At 50.9% G+C, this 22333-nt stretch overlaps 1 protein-coding gene across 1 annotated transcript in view; it reads left to right on the top strand.

Moving 5' to 3' along the window:
• The first annotated feature begins 8215 nt into the window (after positions 1-8215).
• Positions 8216-22333, top strand: part of LOC142243665 (uncharacterized) — a 56139-nt gene continuing 42021 nt past the window's right edge. The window contains exon 1 of the mRNA XM_075315797.1: positions 8216-8252. Coding sequence (XP_075171912.1) covers positions 8226-8252 — 27 coding nt within the window. The 5' untranslated portion in view covers positions 8216-8225. The remainder of the gene's footprint in view (positions 8253-22333) is intronic.

Genomic DNA, 22333 nt, shown 5'->3' with positions numbered 1-22333 from the left:
CCTCCGCGGGCGGAATATATAAAATCTCCCCGAATCTCACTGGCCTCCCCACAATAATCCTTGGCACAATTCGCTGCCACCAACCGATTTACGGTAACTATTAGCCGAACACACAGACGTGGGATTCAAGATCGAGATAACAGAACAGCCCAAGATTAATTATATAATTTAATCAGCCTAAAGCCACACTAGAAACTACAATATATACAATAGGGAATCTACAGAATATACATATGTCAGAGTACAGTTACAATCAAAGCATGGGTTACAAACAGGCATACACAGTTCCAGCAGTTACCTTGTTGCGTCTGGCCACAGGGGGGCGCTGTACCCAGGTTTCTAGGATCCTTCCCACAGATGTTTCCTACACGTGCCCCCAGCGAAAAGAACACTGGAAAATGGCCGAAGTAGGGTTATCAACCTGGACAGATCCAGGTCCCCTCCTACCTTAGTGACCTCACAGGGAAGCACTGCCACTCCCCCTGCATGGATCAGAATTATCCAGCAAAGGGGATATTGGCCATAACTTTGCCTGGGAGCGTCGTAGGCAGACGCCAATGCTCTCATTGTGACAGTTATGAATTTAGCTACAGAACGAGGGGACTCATGACCTGTCTGCCAGTTCCCCATTGGCTGATATCACGCCTGGGGCATTTCCCAATGTCCTGCTCCCATAAAAAGGGTGTGCCGGCATCGTCCGCATGCGGAGACACCATTTTTATGGTTGCCATATTTATCGGAAATATGGCTTGCGAGATATGAACCATTTTTTACTGGAGTCGTTCTGTCTGGCTACTTCCAGAGCCTTGCTAATTAGATAGCAGCTCCTACTACAGGGTGACGGCAGGGAGTCATCCTGTGTCCATTGTTCCCACACCACCTCATCTCCATATCACAGGACATGGCCATGGAGGTGTAAGTGGAACACTGAGAACAAGAAGGGAGGGGGCACTGCCAGGGAGTGATGAGGGATTATGACTGGAGTCATAATTCATCTTCATATCCCGGGATTTGCCTCACAAAAGGTTCTTGGGATTGTTCTCTCATCTCTCGCTCTGTTGATTTTGTGATATCGGAGAAGGACCCAATGACATAGGGGTATTCATATAAAGCTGCAGGATCCATCATCAGCCAGGATCTGTCTAAGAGCTGTTACCATGTTCTTCTGAGTGCATGGAGGACATGGAGACAGATGAATAGGAGGGAGCAGATTCTGATTAAAATTTAGAAAGAGGGAACACTGGAGAATTAGGTTAATGGGTTGATGGGATAGTGTAGCGCCCCACGGGGCAGGTGGTTAACCTACTCGTTGCCGGGCCATTTCGGGTCGGGTTAGGCGATGTCACGGGTGGCCTTGCCCGGTTCCGTTGCCCGAGGCGTACAGTAAATGGTGAGGAAGCGGGGTGTTTGGGGAAAGTTTGTCGTGACGCCACTTGTGGTATGCGGCCAGGGAGTAGCCACCGCTGCAGAATTCCTTGCCGGGGCAGGTGTTATGGCAGCCGGGATGGTGTCGCTCCCCACAGGCGGAGCGGGCCCCGGGTGGATGATGAAAGTTTAAATGGCCGTTGGCACCTAAGCGCTGGACGGCGACACTGGTAAGGACAAGCCAACACAGTCTCTGCGAGTTCAAGGTGTAGTTTACTCACAGCTTCAGTCGCAAGCCCAATAGTACTGGTCACTGCCGTGATGGGCTCAGGTCGATCCTGAATCCGTGGGAGGTCAGAACCCTTGCGGTAGTCTGTGGGCCCTTCCTCACTGCGCATTTTAGTGCGGGTCCCTGTGGCTTGAAGCACTTAGAGTCCCTTCCGTACTAGGTATACTGTTCCCTATGCCGGTAGCGGGGATCCCCTTGAATCTGACAGTGATCATGGCCCCGGAATCCTAAGTGCCACTTGGTTCTGGAAACTTTGGTGGTCGCAGAAGCGTAGAACTTCTCCGTCCAGCAGAATCTGGTGATGCAACATGGAATTACACCACCCTAGGGTGCTGCACCCTGAACTGCGCTGGTCCCGGGGAACTGACACGGTATCCTCCACAGCGACCATTAAACTCCTATGTCCCACAGGAGCTAACAGGAAAGACGTCCACTCACTATCACTCCTGCTGGAGAACTCTCTAAATTGCTGTTTGTGGCTCCTAACTCCCCCTGGTGGCCGCACCCACCCAGGTCCTAAGATAGTGGATTGGGGCCCCAGTTGTGAGAACATCCTGTAAATGCCACACTGTTGGCGACACCTTTGGTACCCAACCTTAGCCCATTCCCCAGTGGGGAAAGATGCAACCCTCGTGTGTATGTGGTTGTTTATGATGAAACCGGTACTGACCTCCCTTAGATCCATGATCAGTACTACACCCCAAGTGGAGTGCAGTACCCTTTGGCGACCTGAGCCTCAGGGGTGCCACAATAGGTCTGTATAAAGAGATATGTTTTAAAATCACGCTTAAAAACATGGGAGCTAGGTATTAATTGGATCATCTGAGGTTGTGCATTCTAAAAAACTGGGACAGCATGAGAGAAGTCTTGGACACAGAGGTGTGAGTCTTAGATCAGTTGCAGAATAGAGAGTGCGGTTGGAGTGATACACAGAGATGAGGGATGAGATATAGGATGGTGCAGAACTGTGGAGCTCTTGTATAGTATTTTGTAGCGGATGGGTAACCAGTGCAATGACTGGAACAACGTGGAAGCAGCTGAACAAAAAAATTACCCTGCTTGTCTTGAGAGGAGACTGTTTAGTAAGAGGAAGACCAATCAGTAGAGAGTTGCAATAGTCCAGATGAGAATGAACAAGACTGGGAGAAAGAGGTTTTGCCTTTTCAAAGGTGTCATGCCTTGGGTTTGATCCAGTGGTCTCCTGAACTATGGGCTATTTCCCTCTCCACTGGACCACAGCCAGGTCCTGAACACTTAGTAGCTAGTTTTGTTCATTGCCTTTTTTCTAACAAGTGTTTCCTATGCAGTAATTCAGTCTGTCCTATCACCCAATGGGTGTAACTATTTAAAGCTTCCCCAGGTTTTATTTCCTGCAGGGGAAGTTTCTGAAAGGATGAACCAAGAGGTAGAGCGGTATTTAAGATGTTTTGTTTCATCTGATCAGGAGGGCTTGGTGGATTTTCTGCCTCTTACTAAGTTTGCTCTCAATAATAGCACCTCTACAGCTACCGATACCTTGCCTTTTTACTGCTGGGGGCGTTTTCATCCTGTTTTTGGACATTTTCCTTTTTGCTGTCCTCTGTACCACAGAAATAATGATTTTCTTCCTGTTTGATTAAGGTATGGAGGGAGGTTGAAAAAAGTCTTGGTCACTGATGGCCGGACCCAGAACACGATGAATTACAGACGTAGGAGGGCTCCTATCTTTAGGGTGGGAAACTTTGGTTATCCTCCCAAAAAATCTACACTTTAAATTACCATCTTAGAACTTTGCTCCCAAATTTGTTGCTTCATATAAGGTAATTGAAGTCCTTAATCCGGTGACGATCAAACTCCTTAAAGGTTTGAGGGGATGTCTGGTGCTCAGGACATAATCAAGGTGGATCGGGAGTATGAGGTGGAGCGAGTGCTGGGTGGCAGACGCGTCAGACGCTGGTTGCAGTATCTTGTTAAATAGAAGGGTTAAGGTCCAGAGGATAACTCCTAGGCCAATGCCGAAGATCTGCATGCTGATCGTCTGGTTAAAGAGTTATCAGCGACGTTGGGTATTTTGGAGGGTTCAGTGGCCCCTTGTGGAAGGGAAGTACTGTCATGTCTTGGAATTGATCTGGAGGCTTCTTGGCTGTGGTCCTGTTCGCACTCCACTGGACCACAGTCAGGTCCAGTTGCTCTCCTGGTCCTGAACACTTAGTTGCTAGTTGTATTCGTTGCCTTTCTGCCAACAAGTGTCATCTGACTTATCCAGTCAGGGTTATTTTAGTCTGCGCAGGGGCCATCAGGAACTGCGCACCTGGGACTTCTATTCTGTACAAGAATTGGGCTGGATGAGTTCCTCAGTACACACAACATTGTTGGTTATAAATGACTTAGTGACAAAATGTAGAACTGGTGGAGGAAGGGTGAACTAGATGGACCTAGGTCTTTTTTCAACCTAAGTAACTATGTAACTATGTAACTGGGCGAATCAGGTGTGGTAGTTTTAATTATGACCTTATTTTTCACTGTTTACCTCATTCGCACTTTGCGCATAACAAAAGGTGAGAAAAGGTCCAATTCTGGAGATGTTTTTAAGATGCAGGTAACATGAGTGAGCGAGTAACTGGATGTAGGGCAAAAAGGAAAGTTCTGTGTCAATTGTAACTCCAAGACAGCGAGCGTGCTGAGAAGTTTTGGGTGAATCACCATAGTCAATTGCAATATTGGGTATAGGAAGGTTAGTGGAGGGAGGAAACATGAGCAGTTCGGTTTTGGAGAGATTGTGTTTCACATAGAGGGAGGACATAATGTTGGAGACAGTGGACAGACAATCCCTGATATTTTGTATTAAGGTGGGCGTGATGTCAGATGAAGAGATGTATAATTGGGTGTCATCAGGATAGAGATGGTACTTCAAACCAAATCAACTGATGGTTTGTCCAATAAGGGGAGTGTACATAAAGAAGAAGAGGCGGAGACCTAGGACTTGAATCCTGAGGAACCACAGCAGTAAGAGAAGGAGGCCTAGGACTGAATCCTGAGGAACCACAGCAGTAAGAGAAGGAGGCCTAGGACTGAATCCTGAGGAACCATGGCAGTAAGAGAAGGGGGCCTAGGACTGAACTCTGAAGAACCACGGCAGTAAGAGGACAGGGCCCAGGACTGAACTCTGAAGAACCACGGCAGTAAGAGAAGGGGGCCTAGGACTGAACTCTGAAGAACCACAGCAGTAAGAGGAAGGAGCCTATGACTGAATCCTGAGGAACCATGGCAGTAAGAGAAGGGGGCCTAGGACTGAACTCTGAAGAACCACAGCAGTAAGAGGAAGGAGCCTATGACTGAATCCTGAGGAACCATGGCAGTAAGAGAAGGAGGCCTAGGACTGAATCCTGAGGAACCACAGCAGTAAGAGGAAGGAGCCTATGACTGAATCCTGAGGAACCATGGCAGTAAGAGAAGGGGGCCTAGGACTGAACTCTGAAGAACCACGGCAGTAAGAGGACAGGGCCCAGGACTGAACTCTGAAGAACCACGGCAGTAAGAGGACAGGGCCCAGGACTGAACTCTGAAGAACCATGGCAGTAAGAGGACAGGGCCCAGGACTGAACTCTGAGGAACCACAGCAGTTAGAGGAGGCGATCTTGGGCTAGACCCTGAGGACCTCAACAGTAGGAGGAGGAGGCCTAGGACTGAGTTTTGAGGAACTACAGCAGTACGAGAAGGGGGCCTGGGACTGAACCCTGAGGAACCCCCAGACAGGGCAAGAGGAGAGGCAAAGGAGCCAGCAAAAGCTACAGTGAAGGTGCGGTCACAGAGGTAGGAGGAGAAACAGAAGAGAGCGGTGACTTTGAGCCCGATAGAGCGGAGCACAGTGAGGAGCAGCTGCTGATCCACAGTATCGAATGCAGCAGAGAGATCCAGGAGGATCAGCAGGGCGTAGTGGCCATTGGTAGCTCATTAGAGGGTTTAGTGAGGGCACTTTCAGTAGAGTTTATAGAACAGAAACAGATTGTAAAGGGTCAAGAAGAGAATTATCTGAGAGATAGCCTGTAAAGCACATTGTAAGGAATGGAGCAAACCAACACCTCCACATTAGGTCTGGGGGTATGTTTGAATTGTAGGCCACCATATGAGGGAGCAGCAGCGGTGGGATCCAGATTTCAGTCAGAGCCAGAAGGTTAAGGGAATTGGAAAGGAAGAAATCTTGAATGTAGGGGAGTGTGTTACACATTAATCATGAGTTCCAGAGGACACAATTAAAAGAGACCAGGGAAGGCAAGCATTGAATGCTGATAACATTAGCTGGGTTTCTATGTGGAGCAGGAAGATAGTTCTATATACTGGTGGAAGGCGGCCCAGGGTTAGGGGAGATGTCACCAGCAACTAGGAGAAGGAGAAAAAAGTAAAAGAGCAGGTGGTTCAATGATTTATAAGAGCATTTTGTGCACTGCATGATGGTAGGTCATGGTTTGGAGTGATTGAGAAATATCACTAGAGCCTCAGCGATGTACATGGGAGAGGGGAGAAGAGAGGGGCTGATGTGGAGAGTGTACACTTAATGTATAAAACGGCAGTAGATGTGAAAAAAGCAGCTGCTAAAACAATTATTAGGCAAAGAGCTATGAAAAATGAAAAATAAAAAATGCAGTACAACGGAACAAGAAGCAGGTTTATTTAAATATCTGGCATAACTCCCTGTCGCTTGCCCTGTCCAACTGCCATGTTTAACTGCTCTGGCACTTTGAAAACATTGCTCTTAGAAAGCTTTTGCACACATGCCTCAGCACATACTGTCAGACTGGACAGAACTGCAGGTCCCAGCCACCCGTCCAGAGCATCTGATTCCAACGACTCTTCTATCACCAGCGCCTCCCACAGAATGAATACAGCAGCACCTGATGACAGAAGCAGACATTGCAGCATCACGTCCTGATGGAGATGTGACAGTGGCATGATGTTGGGGCAGAGACTTTGATTCACTTTGAGCAATGTGACTCATGACTGGAATCGGAGCCTTTGATTCTACGTTATGCTGCTCTCGGATTAGGTGGCAAAAACCTGGTGACATTTGTAATGGATCCTTCTGGGTCATTACATAAGTTTCTGCATTTATAGGAGTATTATTCATAAAATAATATATGTTTTAACCCCTTAATGATTGGGTGATTTTCCATTTTCGTTTTTTGCTTCCCCTTTTCTGTGAGCCATAACGTTTTTATTTTTCCGTCAATCTTGCCATATAAGGGCTTGTTTTTTGCGGGACGAGTTGTACTTTGAAATGAAACCATGAGTTTTACCATATAGTGTACTGGGAAACAGCAAAAAAATTCCACGTGTGGAAAAATTGAAAAAAAAAAGTGCGATTACACAATTGTCTTTGGGGTATTTTATTCACTGTGTTCACTATATGGTAAAAATAATGTGTCGGTGTGATAACTTAGGTCGGTGCGAGTTCTTAGATACCAAACATGCATAGGTTTACTTTTATCTATGGGGTTAAAAAAATTCAGAAGTTTGTTAAAAAAAAAAGTGGTGCACTTTTGCCATATTCCGTGACCCGTAGCATTCTCATTTTTTGGGATATAGGGCTCAGTGATGATTTTTTTTGCGTCTCGTGCTAACATTTTTAACGGTACCATTTTTGAGTAGATGCGCTGTTGTGATCACCTGTTATTTCATTTTGCGCAAAATTTGCAAAGGACAAAAACCGTAATTTTGGCATTTGGAATTTTTTTGCCGCTACCCGATTTACTGGTCAGGTTAATTGATTTTATATTTTGATTGATCGGGCGTTTCTGAACAAGGCAATACCCAAATGTGTGTATATATGTTTTTTTTATTGTTTAATTTTCAAAGGGAGAATGGAGAGTGATTTGAACTTTTAGGTTTTTTGATTTTTTTTTTAAAACTTATTTTTTACTTTTTTATTTTACTAGTCTCTCTAAGGGACTATAAGGATCAGCAGCCTGATCGCTACTGGCCTTTTTCTGATCAGAGCTGCTCTGCTCGGATCAGAAAAAGTGTACTGTACCTTTAAGAGCCGCCGCTCGTGTAGTTCATAGAGGAACTACAGTATGAAAGCATCAGGGTCATCACATGACCCGACACTACAACAGCAACCATCGGCACTCCTTGATCAGTTTACGGGGCTGCCAATGGCGGCAGGAAAGCAAGCGGTCCCAGCCGCGGCCATTTAAATCGCGCTGCCGCACTTTGGCAGAGCAATTTAACTGGGAAGCAGGTGCGGGAGGATCTTGTATGCACCTGCGAGGCACACTTGTCAGTTCATCGGCTGATGTGCGCTGATCCCTGCCGGCTCACTGCAGCAGCTAGCGGGGATTTCCCCGAAATGACCAAGGACGTACTGGTACATCCCTAGTCATTAAGGGCTTAATGTATTGCCTGGTGTTATTCTGTAAAATGTACTGTAAGTTGTTGCTCTGTAATACCACTGGAGACCAGCAGGTGGTGATATAAGTGTTGGCGAGGGACCGTCGTATTGGATGATGTTTGATCAATATCCTCTATAGCCTGATCACTATGGTAACCAGGGAGAGGTGACAGTTGGCAGTTGAGACAAGCCGGACTGGAGGTGATGAGCAGGGATACCATGGCGGCTAAGGTCAGGTACCAAAGATGTAACCCATGATTGTGTTATGCCGTAAACTATTTGTACTGTTCATACCAAGCTCTGGTCTTCCATATTGCTATATACCTGCCTCATACTGATGGACCCTGGGAATGGGTTTGGAGTGAATGGAACCAGATAGGAGCACCGTGACCCCCCCCAAACTGCACAACACCGCAGAAAAGCCACCCCACCGCTCGGCACCTACGTCTGGGCCTAATAGTGACACCTGCACCTACTACCCAAATGTAACGGATGTTACATCTAAAATGTTGGCCTCACAAATAGGATATTTACTTCTGTGCCTTATGTTCATCTTGGCCTGACAATAGCGAGCTGCAGATGCTGACTGAGTACCGCTGCGGAAACCAAGGAGAGACTGTCTGAATCTTTATCTGCCCTCTGGTATAGCCATACGTTACCAACTCAAGTCTTAACGGGCCATGCTCCCATTTCTTGGCTGTTGCCCATAGCAACGTCTCCCAAAATTTTGAGTTAGCTCAAATTGACCCAACTAATCTGGTGCAGGATATCGAGTGCAATGTCTTGCAGTGAAAATAGCTACACCATGAAGTGAGAAGACTCATCAGCGATCCAAGTGCCACAACTACGGAGATGTTTACTTAGTACTCCAATGAATGCTAGTTCATAGAATGCAAGCTACCTTCAAACTGTATCTGTAGCACCCAGGGATATGGGGCACTCGGTTCCGGGCAGAGTCTCTATTGGGAATGTCACAGTGGTGGCCGTTACCTGGTTCCGTGCCCTTTGTAATGGGGATATTTACAGGGGATTATTGGATAAAGTTGATACGTGACGCCACTTGTGGTGTTGCGGCTATATGTAGGGAGCCGCCGCTGCAAAAAATGTCTACTGGGGCTGATGGTATTAGCAGCTAGAATGGTAGTCCCTCCGCAAGTAGGGTATTGCCCCAGAGGGTGTATGGTGCGGTGGGCGTCGGAAGAAGGAGTCCAGACAGGTATTCAGTGCAACTGGTTTACTCGCTTTGGATGTTAACTGGTTGCCCGAGGCCGGCTGGTTTCGCCTCCAGGTCCCCTTCGTCCCAGTGCCAGTCTGGTTCTCTGGTACCTTCTTCCCCTGCACCTGTCTCTGGTAAGTGGGTCCCCAAGGTATGGAACACTAGGGGTCCCCGGTCTGTGGTTTGTCCACTTCTGTCTGCCTGACGGTAGCGTGAACCCTATGGGGTTGGAGTCTCTGGTCCTGTCCCCGGTTCTCTCTTTGCTACTGAGTCTTCGGATTCTTTAGGGTTAGCAAGGTCCTTGATGGTCCCCTTGCTGTGCAGGTGTTAACAGGTCGACTTGAAGCTCTTTCATGTCCTAGGGCCCTGTACCCCGTCGGTGCGTAGTTCTGGGAGTACTCCACCGTACTCCACCGGCAACCACTTCTCCTGGGTACCAGGTCACCGTTAAGCCGAGTCAGGGAGTCACTTTGCTTCCACCTTTACACCTCTACAGTCACTACAGTTCAGACTTAGACTCAGACTAAAAAGTACTTTACACGCTGCGATCTCGCTAGCCAGATCGCTAGCGAGCGTACCCGCCACCGTCGATTGTGCGTCACGGGCACATCGCTGCCTGTGGCGCACAACATCGCTAGGAACAGTCACACATACCTGCCTAGCGACGTCGCTGTGACCGGCGAACCGCCTCCTTTCTAAGGGGGCGGTTCATTCGGCGTCATAGCGACGTCACTAAGCGGCCGCTCAATAGAAACGGAGGGGCGGAGATGAGCGGGACGTAACATCCCGCCCACCTTCTTCCTTCCTCATTGCCGGCGGTCGCAGGTAAGGAGATGTTCCTCGTTCCTGCGGTGTCACACATGTGTGCTGCCGTAGGAACGAGGAACAACCTCGTTACTGCACATACAACGATTTTTGGTAAATAAACGACCTCTTCAAAACCAATGATTTTTACCTCTTTTGCGATCGTTGAAGGTCGCTCATACGTGTCACACGCTGCGATGTCGCTAATGACACCGGATGTGCGTCACAAACACCATGACCCCGACGATATATCGTTAGCGATGTCGCAGCGTGTAAATGGCCCTTTAGACACAGACTTAAGGGGGCTTTACACACTGCGACATCGCTAATGCGGAGTCGTTGGGGTCACAGAATTTGTGACGCACATCCGGCCGCATTAGCGATGTTGCTGCGTGTGACACCGATGAGCGATTTTGCATCGTTGCAAAAACGTGCAAAATCGCTCATCGGTGACATGGGGGTCCATTCTCGATTATCGTTACTGCAGCAGTAACGATGTAGTTCGTCGCTCCTGCGACAGCACACATCGCTATGTGTGACGCCGCAGGAACGAGGAACCTCTCCTTACCTGCCTCCCGGCCACTATGAGGAAGGAAGGAGGTGGGCGGGATGTTCCGGCCACTCATCTCCGCCCCTCCGCTTCTATTGGGCGGCCGCTCAGTGACGTCGCTGTGACGCAACACGGACCGCCCCCTTAGAAAGGAGGCGGTTCACCGGTCACGGCGACGTCGCCGGACAGGCAAGTATGTGTGACGGGTCTGCGCGATGTTGTGCGGCACGGGCAGCGATTTGCCCGTGTCACACAACAGATGGGGGCGGGTACCCACGCTAGCGATATCGGGACCGATATCGCAGCGTGTAAAGTAGCCTTTAGACTGACTACTGACTTACTGTGTTCCCGACTACTCTCCACAGTCTGCTTCTCCCACCTGGTCAACAAGTGGACTGGAGTGGCTCCACCTCTAGGCGGCCATTCATTGGTCCCACCCTAGCTGGGTACCATTGTATGGGGGATTGTTGGGAAAAACTGGGATTACCTGGGTTCTTGGTGTTACCGGCACTGGGGTTCTGGGTCCCTAAGGGGATAGGCCCTGCATCTTGGTGGGGATGCAGAACCTCGTAGCACCCTGAGTGGGCCCGACTGCTCCGCAGCCGGGGATGCAGGGTCCGGGTGCTCCGCCTCTAAGGACGGGCCCGGTGATGCGGCCGGGTCTGGTCTGGCCGGTGTCCGGATGACCGCTGTCATGGCCGGGATGATGATGGAACTTGGGGCTGTTGCTGGAGCTTCATAAAAACAGACTGCAGGTTCCGCTGCTGGGATGGATAATTGCAGTTCGACGTCCGCTGAGGATGGGGTAGGTGACAATGGAGTGGTTGCCGCAAGCGGGGGCGGACCGGATCCCTCAGCCGCCATAGCCGGATTAGGGTAATCAATAGGAACTGGGTAACTGCTTACCCTTTCTTCACGTGGGATTTCAATCTCACGGGCTCGCACCGCCACCGCCAGACTCCTCATCTCTCCCCTCCAGTGGTTTAATATGAACAGTAACTGCGTCCGCATTCTCCTGCACAGCTGCTCGGTTTCCTCTTCAATCCAGGTCACGGTCCTGGTAACAGCACGTTCCGGTGACCAGCTCCGCTCCGCCATCTTGCCTCTGCGTTGTCTAGGAACAGTATGGCAGAGTCCTGGCATCCCTGCTTCTCTTCCGCTTTCGCTACATTCAGGCACGCCCCCTCGATTTTCTCCCAGCACTCTTTCGCGCGCTGTGGCCCTCTGGGAACTTCTGGCTCCTGTTTCAGGCTGAAGACGAAGGGCAGGGCTTCAGCTTCGCGCCCTTTTCCAAGAAGATGGCAGACGTCACAGAAAACAGGATTTTGGATTGCAATTTTCACTTCTCAAGGCGCACGTCACCCAGGTTAGTGGATCCTGCTCGCATCCTGTTCGTGACGCCAAGTTTTCCTAAGGTGTGCCGCCCACCGACAGCTGACGGGCTGCTCAGACCCGGATCCACAGTGGCTCGAGGGGTCTCCGGATCCGAGGCGGGGTCGCGCGGCTACATCGGAAATAAAAGGGGGGATTTGTTTTGGGTTGTGAATGGGTTAATGTTCGTGACGCCACCCACGGTGCGTGGTAATGTGAGAGACCACCGCTGCTGTTGGGGAGCCCGGTGACGATGTTGAAGCAGCAGGATGTTTAACCCCTCCGTGAGTAGGGGGTTTAGTGTCCCGGGGCCTGTTGATGGATGGAGTGGGGAACCCGTCAGGGGTAAAGGGATATCGGGTACTCACACAGTCCAAAGTCACTGACACTGACACCAGGTAAACCAAACTCTTGAATGCTCTGTTTCTTTGGGTTGAACACGCTGGGTACGTGCCCCTTTGGTGTTGCTGGTTGGTCTGAAGCCTTGTCCCTTGGCACTGTGTGTAAGTTGGTGGATCCCTTTCGCCTAAAGGCCACTTTACACACTGCGATATTGGTCCCAATATCGCTAGCCTGGGTACCCGCCCCCATCTGTTGTGCGACACGGGCAAATCGCTGCCCGTGCCGCACAACATCGCCTAGACCCGTCACATGTACTTACCTGCCCAGCGACGTCGCTGTGACCGGTGAACCGCCTCCTTTCTAAGGGGGTGGTTCGTTCAGTGTCACAGCGACGTCACAGCTGCGTCACTGAACCGCCGCCCAATAGAAGCGGAGGTGCGGAGATGAGCGGGACGTATTATCCCGCCCACCTCCTTCCTTCTGCATAGCGGCCGGGTGGCAGGTAAGGAGAGGTTCCTTGTTCCTGCGGCGTCACACATAGCGATGTGTGCTGCCGCAGGAACGAGAAACAACTTCGTTACTGCTGCAGTAACGATATTTGAGAATGGACCCCCATGGCACCGATGAGCGATTTTGCACGTTTTTGCAACGATGCAAAATCGCTCATAGGTGTCACACGCAACGGCATCACTAATGCGGCCGGATGTGCGTCACAAATTCCGTGACCCTAACGACTTTGCATTAGTCCCACTCACCTGCGTGGCTAACAAGGTGAGCCTGCTCTCAGGGTTCACGCTTGGGATTTTCTGGACAGTTGTGGGAAGTCCTATCCCCCTCGTTGCGCTAGTACCCCGATTCTGGAGCGGGTGGGGAAAGGTTCTTGAAGACTCCGTTCCCGTCGGGTGAATTACTGGGCTGTGTGAAGCTTCTTCCCAGCCTTGAGTCCGTGTACCCCGTCGTGCCCTGACCCCTGCCCGGTTGTAGCACAAGGCAGCCGGCCTGCTCTCTGTAGCAGCACCGTACCCCCTGTCACTACCCCCTGCAACCGGGGTTCCAGCTCCTTCTGGCCAGGCCAACGTCTGGCACCTGGGACAGGTACCGGAGCCCAGCTCCACAGCGTAACCTGTCCTGTCACCGCCGTCTCACTGCTCAACTACTACTCAACTACTGACATCTCTGCCCTCCCTCTTCCATCCCTCCATTTGGGTGGCCCTATTCCCCTCAGGCTGCCCAATGGGTGTTTGGTGGGTGTGGTGCAGAGTGTTCCTCAGGATTTATGTACACCTGTTGGTAGCAACACCAAATTGACAGGACCCGTAACCAGGCCAACGTCTGGCACCTGGGACAGGTACCGGAGCCCAGCTCCACAGCGTAACCTGTCCTGTCACCGCCGTCTCACTGCTCAACTACTACTCAACTACTGACATCTCTGCCCTCCCTCTTCCATCCCTCCATTTGGGTGGCCCTATTCCCCTCAGGCTGCCCAATGGGTGTTTGGTGGGTGTGGTGCAGAGTGTTCCTCAGGATTTATGTACACCTGTTGGTAGCAACACCAAATTGACAGGACCCGTAACCAAGGAGGAGCGGGTACCATGCAGAAGGGCAGAGTGCACGGCACCCTTGTGACGACCTGATAGGCCAGGGCGTCACATAACCTAAATCCCCTGTAAATACACCCCATTACAAAAAGGGCCCAGGGCACGGAACCAGGCAACGGCTACCCCAGTGACATTCCCAAGACATATACTGCCTGGAACCGAGTACCCCATATCCCTGGGCGCGACACCCTGATTCATGAGGACCCTCGTGAAACTGAGGGTAAAGATCAGACTCTTTGAGAACAAGTCATAGAAGGTGTGTTGGACAAGACTTTGAAGTGTCAACTAAATATGTTGTCCGTCCAGCATCCAGGTACTTCTTTCCTGGAGTTCAAAAAATTGGCTATGGTGGTTCTGGAGGAGAAACCTCAGTTTGAGACCCAGGAAGATGGAGAGATTAAGCCTTCCACCCTTTCAAGTCATATTGCTGAGCAAGGAGCCCGGGCCCCACCTTCAGAATATGAAGCTACCCTGGCTGGTTAAGTCCCTCATCTCGCTGAAAACCTGGAAAAGGTGATGAGGCGGTTGGAGCTACTAGAATACCCCACTAGGCGAAAAGAAGATCCTACAAGGTTAAAACGGCTACCTCCGAAACCAAGAGAGAACAGATGCCGACCCCCAGAGAGTCTTCGGATACCAGGTAGAAGAGTAACCGAAAGCTAGAATGTGAATTCTGCCATCAATGCAGTCACCAAGAAGAGGATTACTGTCAGTTAAACAGTCACCCCCTGAGGCAGTGGGACGCCCCTCAGGAGGAGAGACCTTAAGTCCCATAGATCCAGCCTGGATGCCGAAGTACGTGGGCACTCACCCCATGGTTGAAGTTAGCATTAATGGAGTGAGTTTCCTTGCCTTGATTGACACCGGGTCTCAAGTGACCCCTTTCCGGATACAGCATTTGAAGCGTGTCGATAAAGAGCGCTGCTGACACAGCCTTCAAAGGCCTGGCTCTACATCACAGCTACCAATGGAAAGTCAGTAGCCATACAAGGCCACTGGGAACCTACACTTTAAATTGGAGAGACTAAACGTCCACAGCAAGGGGTAGTAGTAAACCAAGTCCCAGAAAATGACACCTTTCCAGTGATTCTAGGCACTAATATTCTCCAAAACTGAAGTGCTGGAAGCCCTACGACTGTACCTTTGAGAGGGCCTAAGACTCTCAGAAGGCTATCCATGAGACCATGCAGGTGCTGGCGGCTTAACAGAAGTTTACCAACAAAAAAGAGGAAATATGCCTGGGTCAAGGATGCCCAACCAGTCCGGTTACAACCTGGAACAGAGACTCTGGTGTGGTGCAGAGCCTGCATGGAGTGCACGGACAAGACTACCAGGCCCTTGTTGAGCCTCTTGTGATGAGGAATGAGTTACTTGTCTTAGCTGCAAGAAGCCTAGTTACTGTAAGGAAATTTCCTCCTCTAAATGGATGACCAGAGACTTCTCAGTTTGTCCATGTAAAAAGCTTTATCTCATATATATATGAAGAGACAATCTCAGATGAGAGAATGTCTGTCTCACTTTTCTTAATGTACCGTCACACATAACGAGATCGCTAGCGAGATCGCAGCTGAGTCACGGTTTCTGTGACGCAGTAGCGATCCCGTTAGCGATTTCGTTATGTGTGACATCTACCAGCGATCAGGCCCCTGCTGTGAGATCTCTAGTCGTTGCAGAATGGTCCAGGCCATTTTCTTCAAAGACGATGTCCTGCTGGGCAGGACACATCGCTGTGTTTGACACTGTGTGACAGGGTCACAGTGACTGCTGAGATCATTGCTAACAGCTTAGCCAATCAAAATCCTAGGAACACTTCTCACTTTAACCTACCAGACACACCATTGGGGGCCTGAAGGGAATAGGGTAGCCCACATGTGGGGTTGGTAAGGGGAAAGTGAGGAAAGTGACAGTTGAGCAAAAGGAGTTGAGGAGTGAAGAGTGAAAGGAGAGGAGGTGGAGTGGTGACTCTCGTGAGGAGAGGCCACGGAGGAAAGCTCCAGTGTACTAGGTGGCAGATGTTGGTCTGGGCTTGGTAGGAGCTGGAACCCGGTCGCAGGGGACAGTGTCAAGAGGCACGGACCGCCGAGGAGGGCGGCCAGCGGCCTTGAGCTATCACTGGGCAGGGGCCAGGGCACGACAGGGTACATGGACCCTAGGCCGGAAAGTAGCTTCACGCGTTCCGGTAATTTACCCGACGGGGGTGAAGACTTCAAGTGTCTTCCCCAACCCGCTCCAAAATCGGGGTACTAGCGCACCGATGGGATAGGACTTTCCCAATACAGTCCAAAGAATTTCTACGCGTGAACCCTGAGAGCAAGCTCACTACGTTAGCCATACGGGTGAGCGGGACCCGAAGAGTTTTATATCCACGGGTCCAACAGAGACAAAGATGCCAAGGACAGGGCCACAGGCTAACAGCAACACCAAGGGCATGGACCCAAATGTGCTCCCTACAAGCTGCAGTGCTCCTCAGAATTCTGGTTTACAAGCTGTCGGCGTTGTTATTCCTGGACTGAGTGAGCACACCAAAATCCCCTGTTCCTATCCCCAACGGCACCCAACGCCAACCGTCCAATGGGCCCTGGGACACAACCCCCTACCCACGAAGGGGTTAAAACATCAGGCTGCTACACCATCATCACCGGGCTCCCCAACCGCATCAGTGGTCCCTCACATTACCACGCACCGTGGGTGGCGTCACGAACATTCTCATCCCCCCCTGTACATAGCCCCCCCTCTTATCGAGTGTCCGCACGACGACCCCCGGGTCCGGAGACCCCTCGAGCCACCGTGGATCCAGATCCGAGCAGCCCTGCACACCTTGAAAAACTTGGCGTCACGAACAGGATACGAGCAGGACCCACTTACCTGGGTCGGGTGCGCCTTGAAAGCCAAAAACTGCGAGTCAAGATTCTGTTTCCCGCCAATTCCGCCATTTTCCGCCATTTTTTCGTGCCAAAACCCCGTCTTCTCCGAGAAAGTGTGCAAAGATTAGGCCCTGCCCCTCGTCTTCCTAGTGAGGCCGGAACCAGAAGTTCCCAGAGGGCCACGGTCAGCGAGAGAGTGCTGCGAAAAGACCGAGGGGGCGGGCCAGAATGTGTTACTAGCGTAAGTGGAGCAGGGACGCCAGGACTCTGTCCCAACGTTCCTGGAAGACGCAGTGGCAAGATGACGGAGCGAGACTGGTCCCCAGAACGTGCTGTCCCTGGGACCGCGGCATGGATAGAGGAGGAAACAGAGCAGCTGTGCCGGAGGATGCGGATGCAATTCCTCTTCATTCTGAACTACTGGAGGGAAGAGATGAGGAGCCTGGTGGTGGCGGTGCAAGCCCGTGAGATTGAAATCCCACGTGAAGAGAGGGTAAGCGGTTACCCAGTCCCTGCTGATTGCACAAATCCGGCCAAAGTGGTTGAGGGATCTGGACCGTCCCCGCTCGCGGTGAGCGCTCCACTACAGACTATCCCGTCTTTGGTGGACGCCGAACTGCCCCCACCAACCCCGGCAGCGGAACCTTCAGTATGTCTATCAGAATCTCCGGCTGCAGAGATCCAGAGCAAGGCCCTCATTCCAGCCACGGCAGTGGTCACCCAAACAACGGCCAGACCAGACCCGGCCGCATCACCGGGCTCATCTTCAGAGGCGGAGCACCCGGGCCCTGCCTTATTTTGAGGGGTTTTTTTTTACATTTTATCCCTTTCATGTAACTAATAGTGTTACAATTAGCATTATATAGAAATTTTGGCCAACATCTTTTAGTAATGTTCCCCATCTTGTTGTAATGTGCCTATCCTTGTCCCCTTGTAGTACTGTGCCCCATCCTACAGTAATGTGCCCATCCTTGTCCCCATCTTATCGTAATGTGCCCATCTTGTAGTAATGTGTTCATCCTTGTCCCCAACCTATAGTAATGTGCCCATCCTGTAGTAATGTGTCCATCCTTGTCTCCATCCTATTGTAATGTCCCCAACCTATAGTAATGTGCCCATCCTGGAATAATGTGTCCATCCTTGTCCCCATCCTATAGTAATGTCCCCAACCTATAGTAATGTGCCCATCCTGTAGTAATGTGTCCATCCTTGTCCCCTTGTAGCAAGCTCCTTATCCTGTAGTACTGTCCCCATCCTATAGTTGTCCCATTCTATAGTAATGTGCCCATCCTACAGTAATATCCCCATCCTATAGTAATGTGCCCACCTTTTCCCCTTCCTATAGTAATGTCCCCATCCCATAGTAATGTGCCCACCTTGTCGCCATCCAATAGTAATGTCCCCATCCTGTAGTTATGTCCCCATCCTATAGTAATGTCCCTATCCTATAATAATGTCCCCAGCCTTATCCCTATCCTATAGCAATGTTTCCCATCCTTGTCCCCTTGTAGTAATGTCCCTATCCTGTAGTGGGCTATCCCCATCCTAGTCCCCATCCTATAGTAATGTGCCCACCTTGTCCCCATGCTATAGTAATGTCCCCATCCTATAGTAATGTGGCGGCGGCTGAAAGGCGGCAGTGGCTATAAATTACCGATCATTCTCCTCAGCTTCCACAGACTCCGGAGTGAAGCTGAGGGGAGCGGTCTCCGGCCCCAGATCCACAGCGATTGGAGAGATCGGTCACAAGGCCGGTCTCTCCAATCAGAGCTTGAGGCGGGTGAAGCAGAGGTCACCCAGCTCCAACCAATGATCAGGGCTATAGCTGTACCAATCATGGCTGGATTTCAATGTTTTAACCATTTTCAATGGCTAAAACATTACAGTGGCTGTGATTGGCTGAGCGACACCACCCCTCCTGAGGTCAGGCACAGGGCCTAGGGTATTTGCAAAGCGATCGCAGCCACCGGGGCCGCGATTTCGACATGATGTACTGGGTACGTCATGGGTCCTTAAGTACCAGGAAGCCATGACGTACCCAGTACGTCAGAGGTCGCTAAGGGGTTAATGTGCCGTCCGTCACATACACACACAAAAAAAAACAACAAAACCCACCACTCTTCTCACCTGTCCCGCGTTCCCTCGGCTGCCTCATCTCTGCTTCTTGCTGTCTGCAGACCCGAGCCCCCGGTGACAAGCGCAGCAGGTGCAGGGGCTTTGCCGGCGCTGTGCGCGCAGAGTCGGGCTTTCTATGCACAACGTTTCGAATGCAGCTTTGGAGGAATAGTTGTGCACAGAGAGCTTGACTCTGAGAGCGTAGTGCCGGCAAAACATTCATCTGACATAAAGCTCAGACACTGGCTGCGGCCCCTGCACCGGCCGCGATACTCAACAGGGGCACGGGCCTGGGGGCCGCACGAAGCAGCCTGAGGGGCCGCATGCGGCCCGCGGGCCGAGTGTTTGAGACCTCTGGTCTTGACAAATCTTTAACGTGCGCACGGAGTAATTTATTACCATGGTCTTCTCACAGACCGTGTACAAGGACCCTCAACTTCCAGAAGACCAACTAGTCTTCAATTGAAGGTAGAGTACTTTCTACCACAAGGTCCTTCAACCTGCAGAATTTTTTGCTCAAACAAAGCGAATCCAATACACAATCCAATATTTCTATTCCATCCAACAACATTCCCAAGTATTAGTTAGTTTATTCCGAAATCAGAGGCAACTGGACGTCTCCAATTTGCTTAATCTCAGGATAAGTAACATAATAGTTTGGTTCCAAGTTTTTTCAGGCAAGAGAATATTAGCAGTGATTCAATGGATTCCTTATTCCTCAACTTACAGAAGATGTCTTCAGTCTCCAATTGAGTGTCTCCAGAGCGCCAAGCCCTGCAGATTGCCCCTACCACTAAACAAATCTTTCACAAATCTTTGTTACTAAACAGACATTAACCAATCATACAACAAAAAGAATCTTACCCGAGATCAGATGTGTCTGAATATCAACTTCTCCTTGGCTTACATTAGAATCCGTCACCCCTTCCGCAGTCTATGATAAAACTGGCCCCTTTTTAACGTCAATTCAGACAGAGGACTTATGGATCGGATGGCCTATGACCCTCCCCGTGCACGGTAGCCGTCCTACCTTTCCATATACTACGGGAGGAGATGTTGGATTCCCGGCCAATGCACCAAAAATGTAAGGAAATTTTCCTCCTCCAAATGGATGGCCGGAGACTTCTGAGTTCGTCCATGTAAAAGGCTTTATTTATCTCATATATATGAGGAGACAATCTCAGACGTGCATCACCTCCAAAAATCAATGAGAGAATGTCTCACTTTTCTAAGTTACATGTATAGTTTATAATTATTCATTCAAGGCCATTCACCACCATCTCTGCAGCTCTCAAATCAGCTGCCCCTCTCACACACACCAAAACCCGCACAATCAACAGGCAACCCTGGCAAACGAGTCCCACTAAAGAATTGAGACGGGCTTCCAGAATTGCTGAGCGCAGATGAAAGAGGTCTCATTCCACTAAGCACTTCATTACATACAAACAAGCTCTCACCACTTTCAAGTCTGCACTCACTGCTGCAAAAAAAATCTACTTCTTATCCCTCATATCCTCTCTATCCCACAACCCTAAACAGCTATTCAACACTTTCAACTCTCTCCTCCCTCCCCTGGCACCACCTCCCTCTCATCTCAGCTGAAGACTTTGCCTCTTTCTTCAAGCAGAAGATTGACAACATCAGAGCAAGCTTTGGCCCACAATCACTACAGCCACTCCTCACAACTACTCAGCCTTCTTCCTTCAAATCCAGCTTCTCCACCATGACGGAAGATCATCTTTCCACTCTACTCTCAAGATCACATCTCACAACCTGCCTGCTTGATCCACTCCCATCCCACCTCATCCCCAATCTCACCACAGTCTTCCTCCCGACCCTTACCCATCTCTATAACCTATCAATAACAACTGGTGTATTTGTGACGCCTGGCCTATCAGGTCGTCACAGGGTGTTGCACAATTTTCCTTTACGTGCAGCATCCATCTCTCCCTTGGTTCCATTGATGTGCTAAGACCAGCATGCAAATCTCAGTCACACACACCAGGGGGCAGGTCCAAGAGAGAAGGGGCCGCCCACCTTAGAGTCAGGCAGACTGGGTGGGAGATGACTGAGCAGTCGTCGTCAGGGGAGCAAAGAGAGCAGAGGATTCTCAAGTAGCTCTCAGGGAGGAGAGCAGGCTGGGGAGTTGGAGCTCCCAGACAGCATGAGAGCAGCCTCAGAGAGTGAGGGGATGTGAAGTGGAGGCTCCCAGAGGGTGAGACTAGATCAAAGCACACTAGTAACATCACTGGGAACGGCCACCTGGACGTGCTCCCCATCAGCGGCAGCGGTACTGAAGGACGTTTGGTTGAATCACTGCCTGTGTGTTCATTGACTTCACAAGTCAGCACAGCCTCATTGAGCACCACGACAACCACTGTGAGTTTCTCTGCTCCCTGTGTCCCAGGCCTACAACCCACAGCTCCCCTTCACCACCATCACTGGGCCAGGGGGCACAACCCCCTACCCACGGAGGGGTTAAACACATTGCTGCTATACCACCACCACTGGGCTCCCCCACCAACAGCAGCAGTGGTACACCATCTTACCACGCATCGTGGGTGGCGTCACGAACTTTCTAAGCCCCCTGTACATATCCCCCCTTTATTGAGTGGCCGCACGACCCCTGGGTCCGGAGACCCCTCGAGCCACCGCGGTTCCGGATCCGAGCAGCCCGGCTGCTGGCACGGGGGCAGCACACCTCAATTTCTGGCGTCACGAACAGGATACGAGCAGGACCCACTTACCTGGGTGACGTGCGCCTTGAGAGCCGAAGACCGCGAGTCGAGATTCTGTTTCCCGCCAATCCCACCATTTTCCGCCATTTTTTTCGCGCCAAAACCCCGTCTTCCTGAAGAGGCCGGAACCGGAGGTTCCCAGAGGGCCACGGTCAGCGAGAGAGTGCTGCAAAAAAACCGAGGGGGCGGACCAGAATGTGTTACTAGCGGAAGTGGAACAGGGACGCCAGGACTCTGTCACAATGTTCCTGGAAGACGCAGTGGCAAGATGGCAGAGCGAGACTGGTCCCCAGAGCGTGCTCTCCCCGGGACCGCGGCATGGATAGAGAAGGAAACAGAGCAGCTGTGCCGGAGGATGCGGACGCAATTCCTCTTCATTCTGAACCACTGGAGGGAAGAGATGAGAAGCCTGGCGGTGGCGGTGCGAGCCCATGAAATTGAAATCCCTCGTGAAGAGTGGGTAAGTGGTTACCCAGTCCCTGCTGATTGCACTAATCCGGCCATAGTGGCTGAGGGATCCGGACTGTCCCCGCTCGCGGTGAGCGCTCCACTACCGACTACCCCGTCCTCGTCGGATGCCGAGCTGCCCCCATCAACCCCGGCAGCGGAACCTTCAGTCTATTTATCAGAATCTCCAGCTGCAGAGATCCAGACCATGGCCCTCATTCCAGCCACGACAGCGGTCACCCAGACACCGGCTAGACCAGACCCAGC

This window comes from Anomaloglossus baeobatrachus, chromosome 6 (assembly GCF_048569485.1).
Source record: "Anomaloglossus baeobatrachus isolate aAnoBae1 chromosome 6, aAnoBae1.hap1, whole genome shotgun sequence".
NCBI classification, from domain to species: Eukaryota; Metazoa; Chordata; class Amphibia; order Anura; family Aromobatidae; genus Anomaloglossus; species Anomaloglossus baeobatrachus.
Note: the sequence above shows the minus strand (reverse complement) of the source record. Positions and strands in the feature narration are given on the sequence as shown.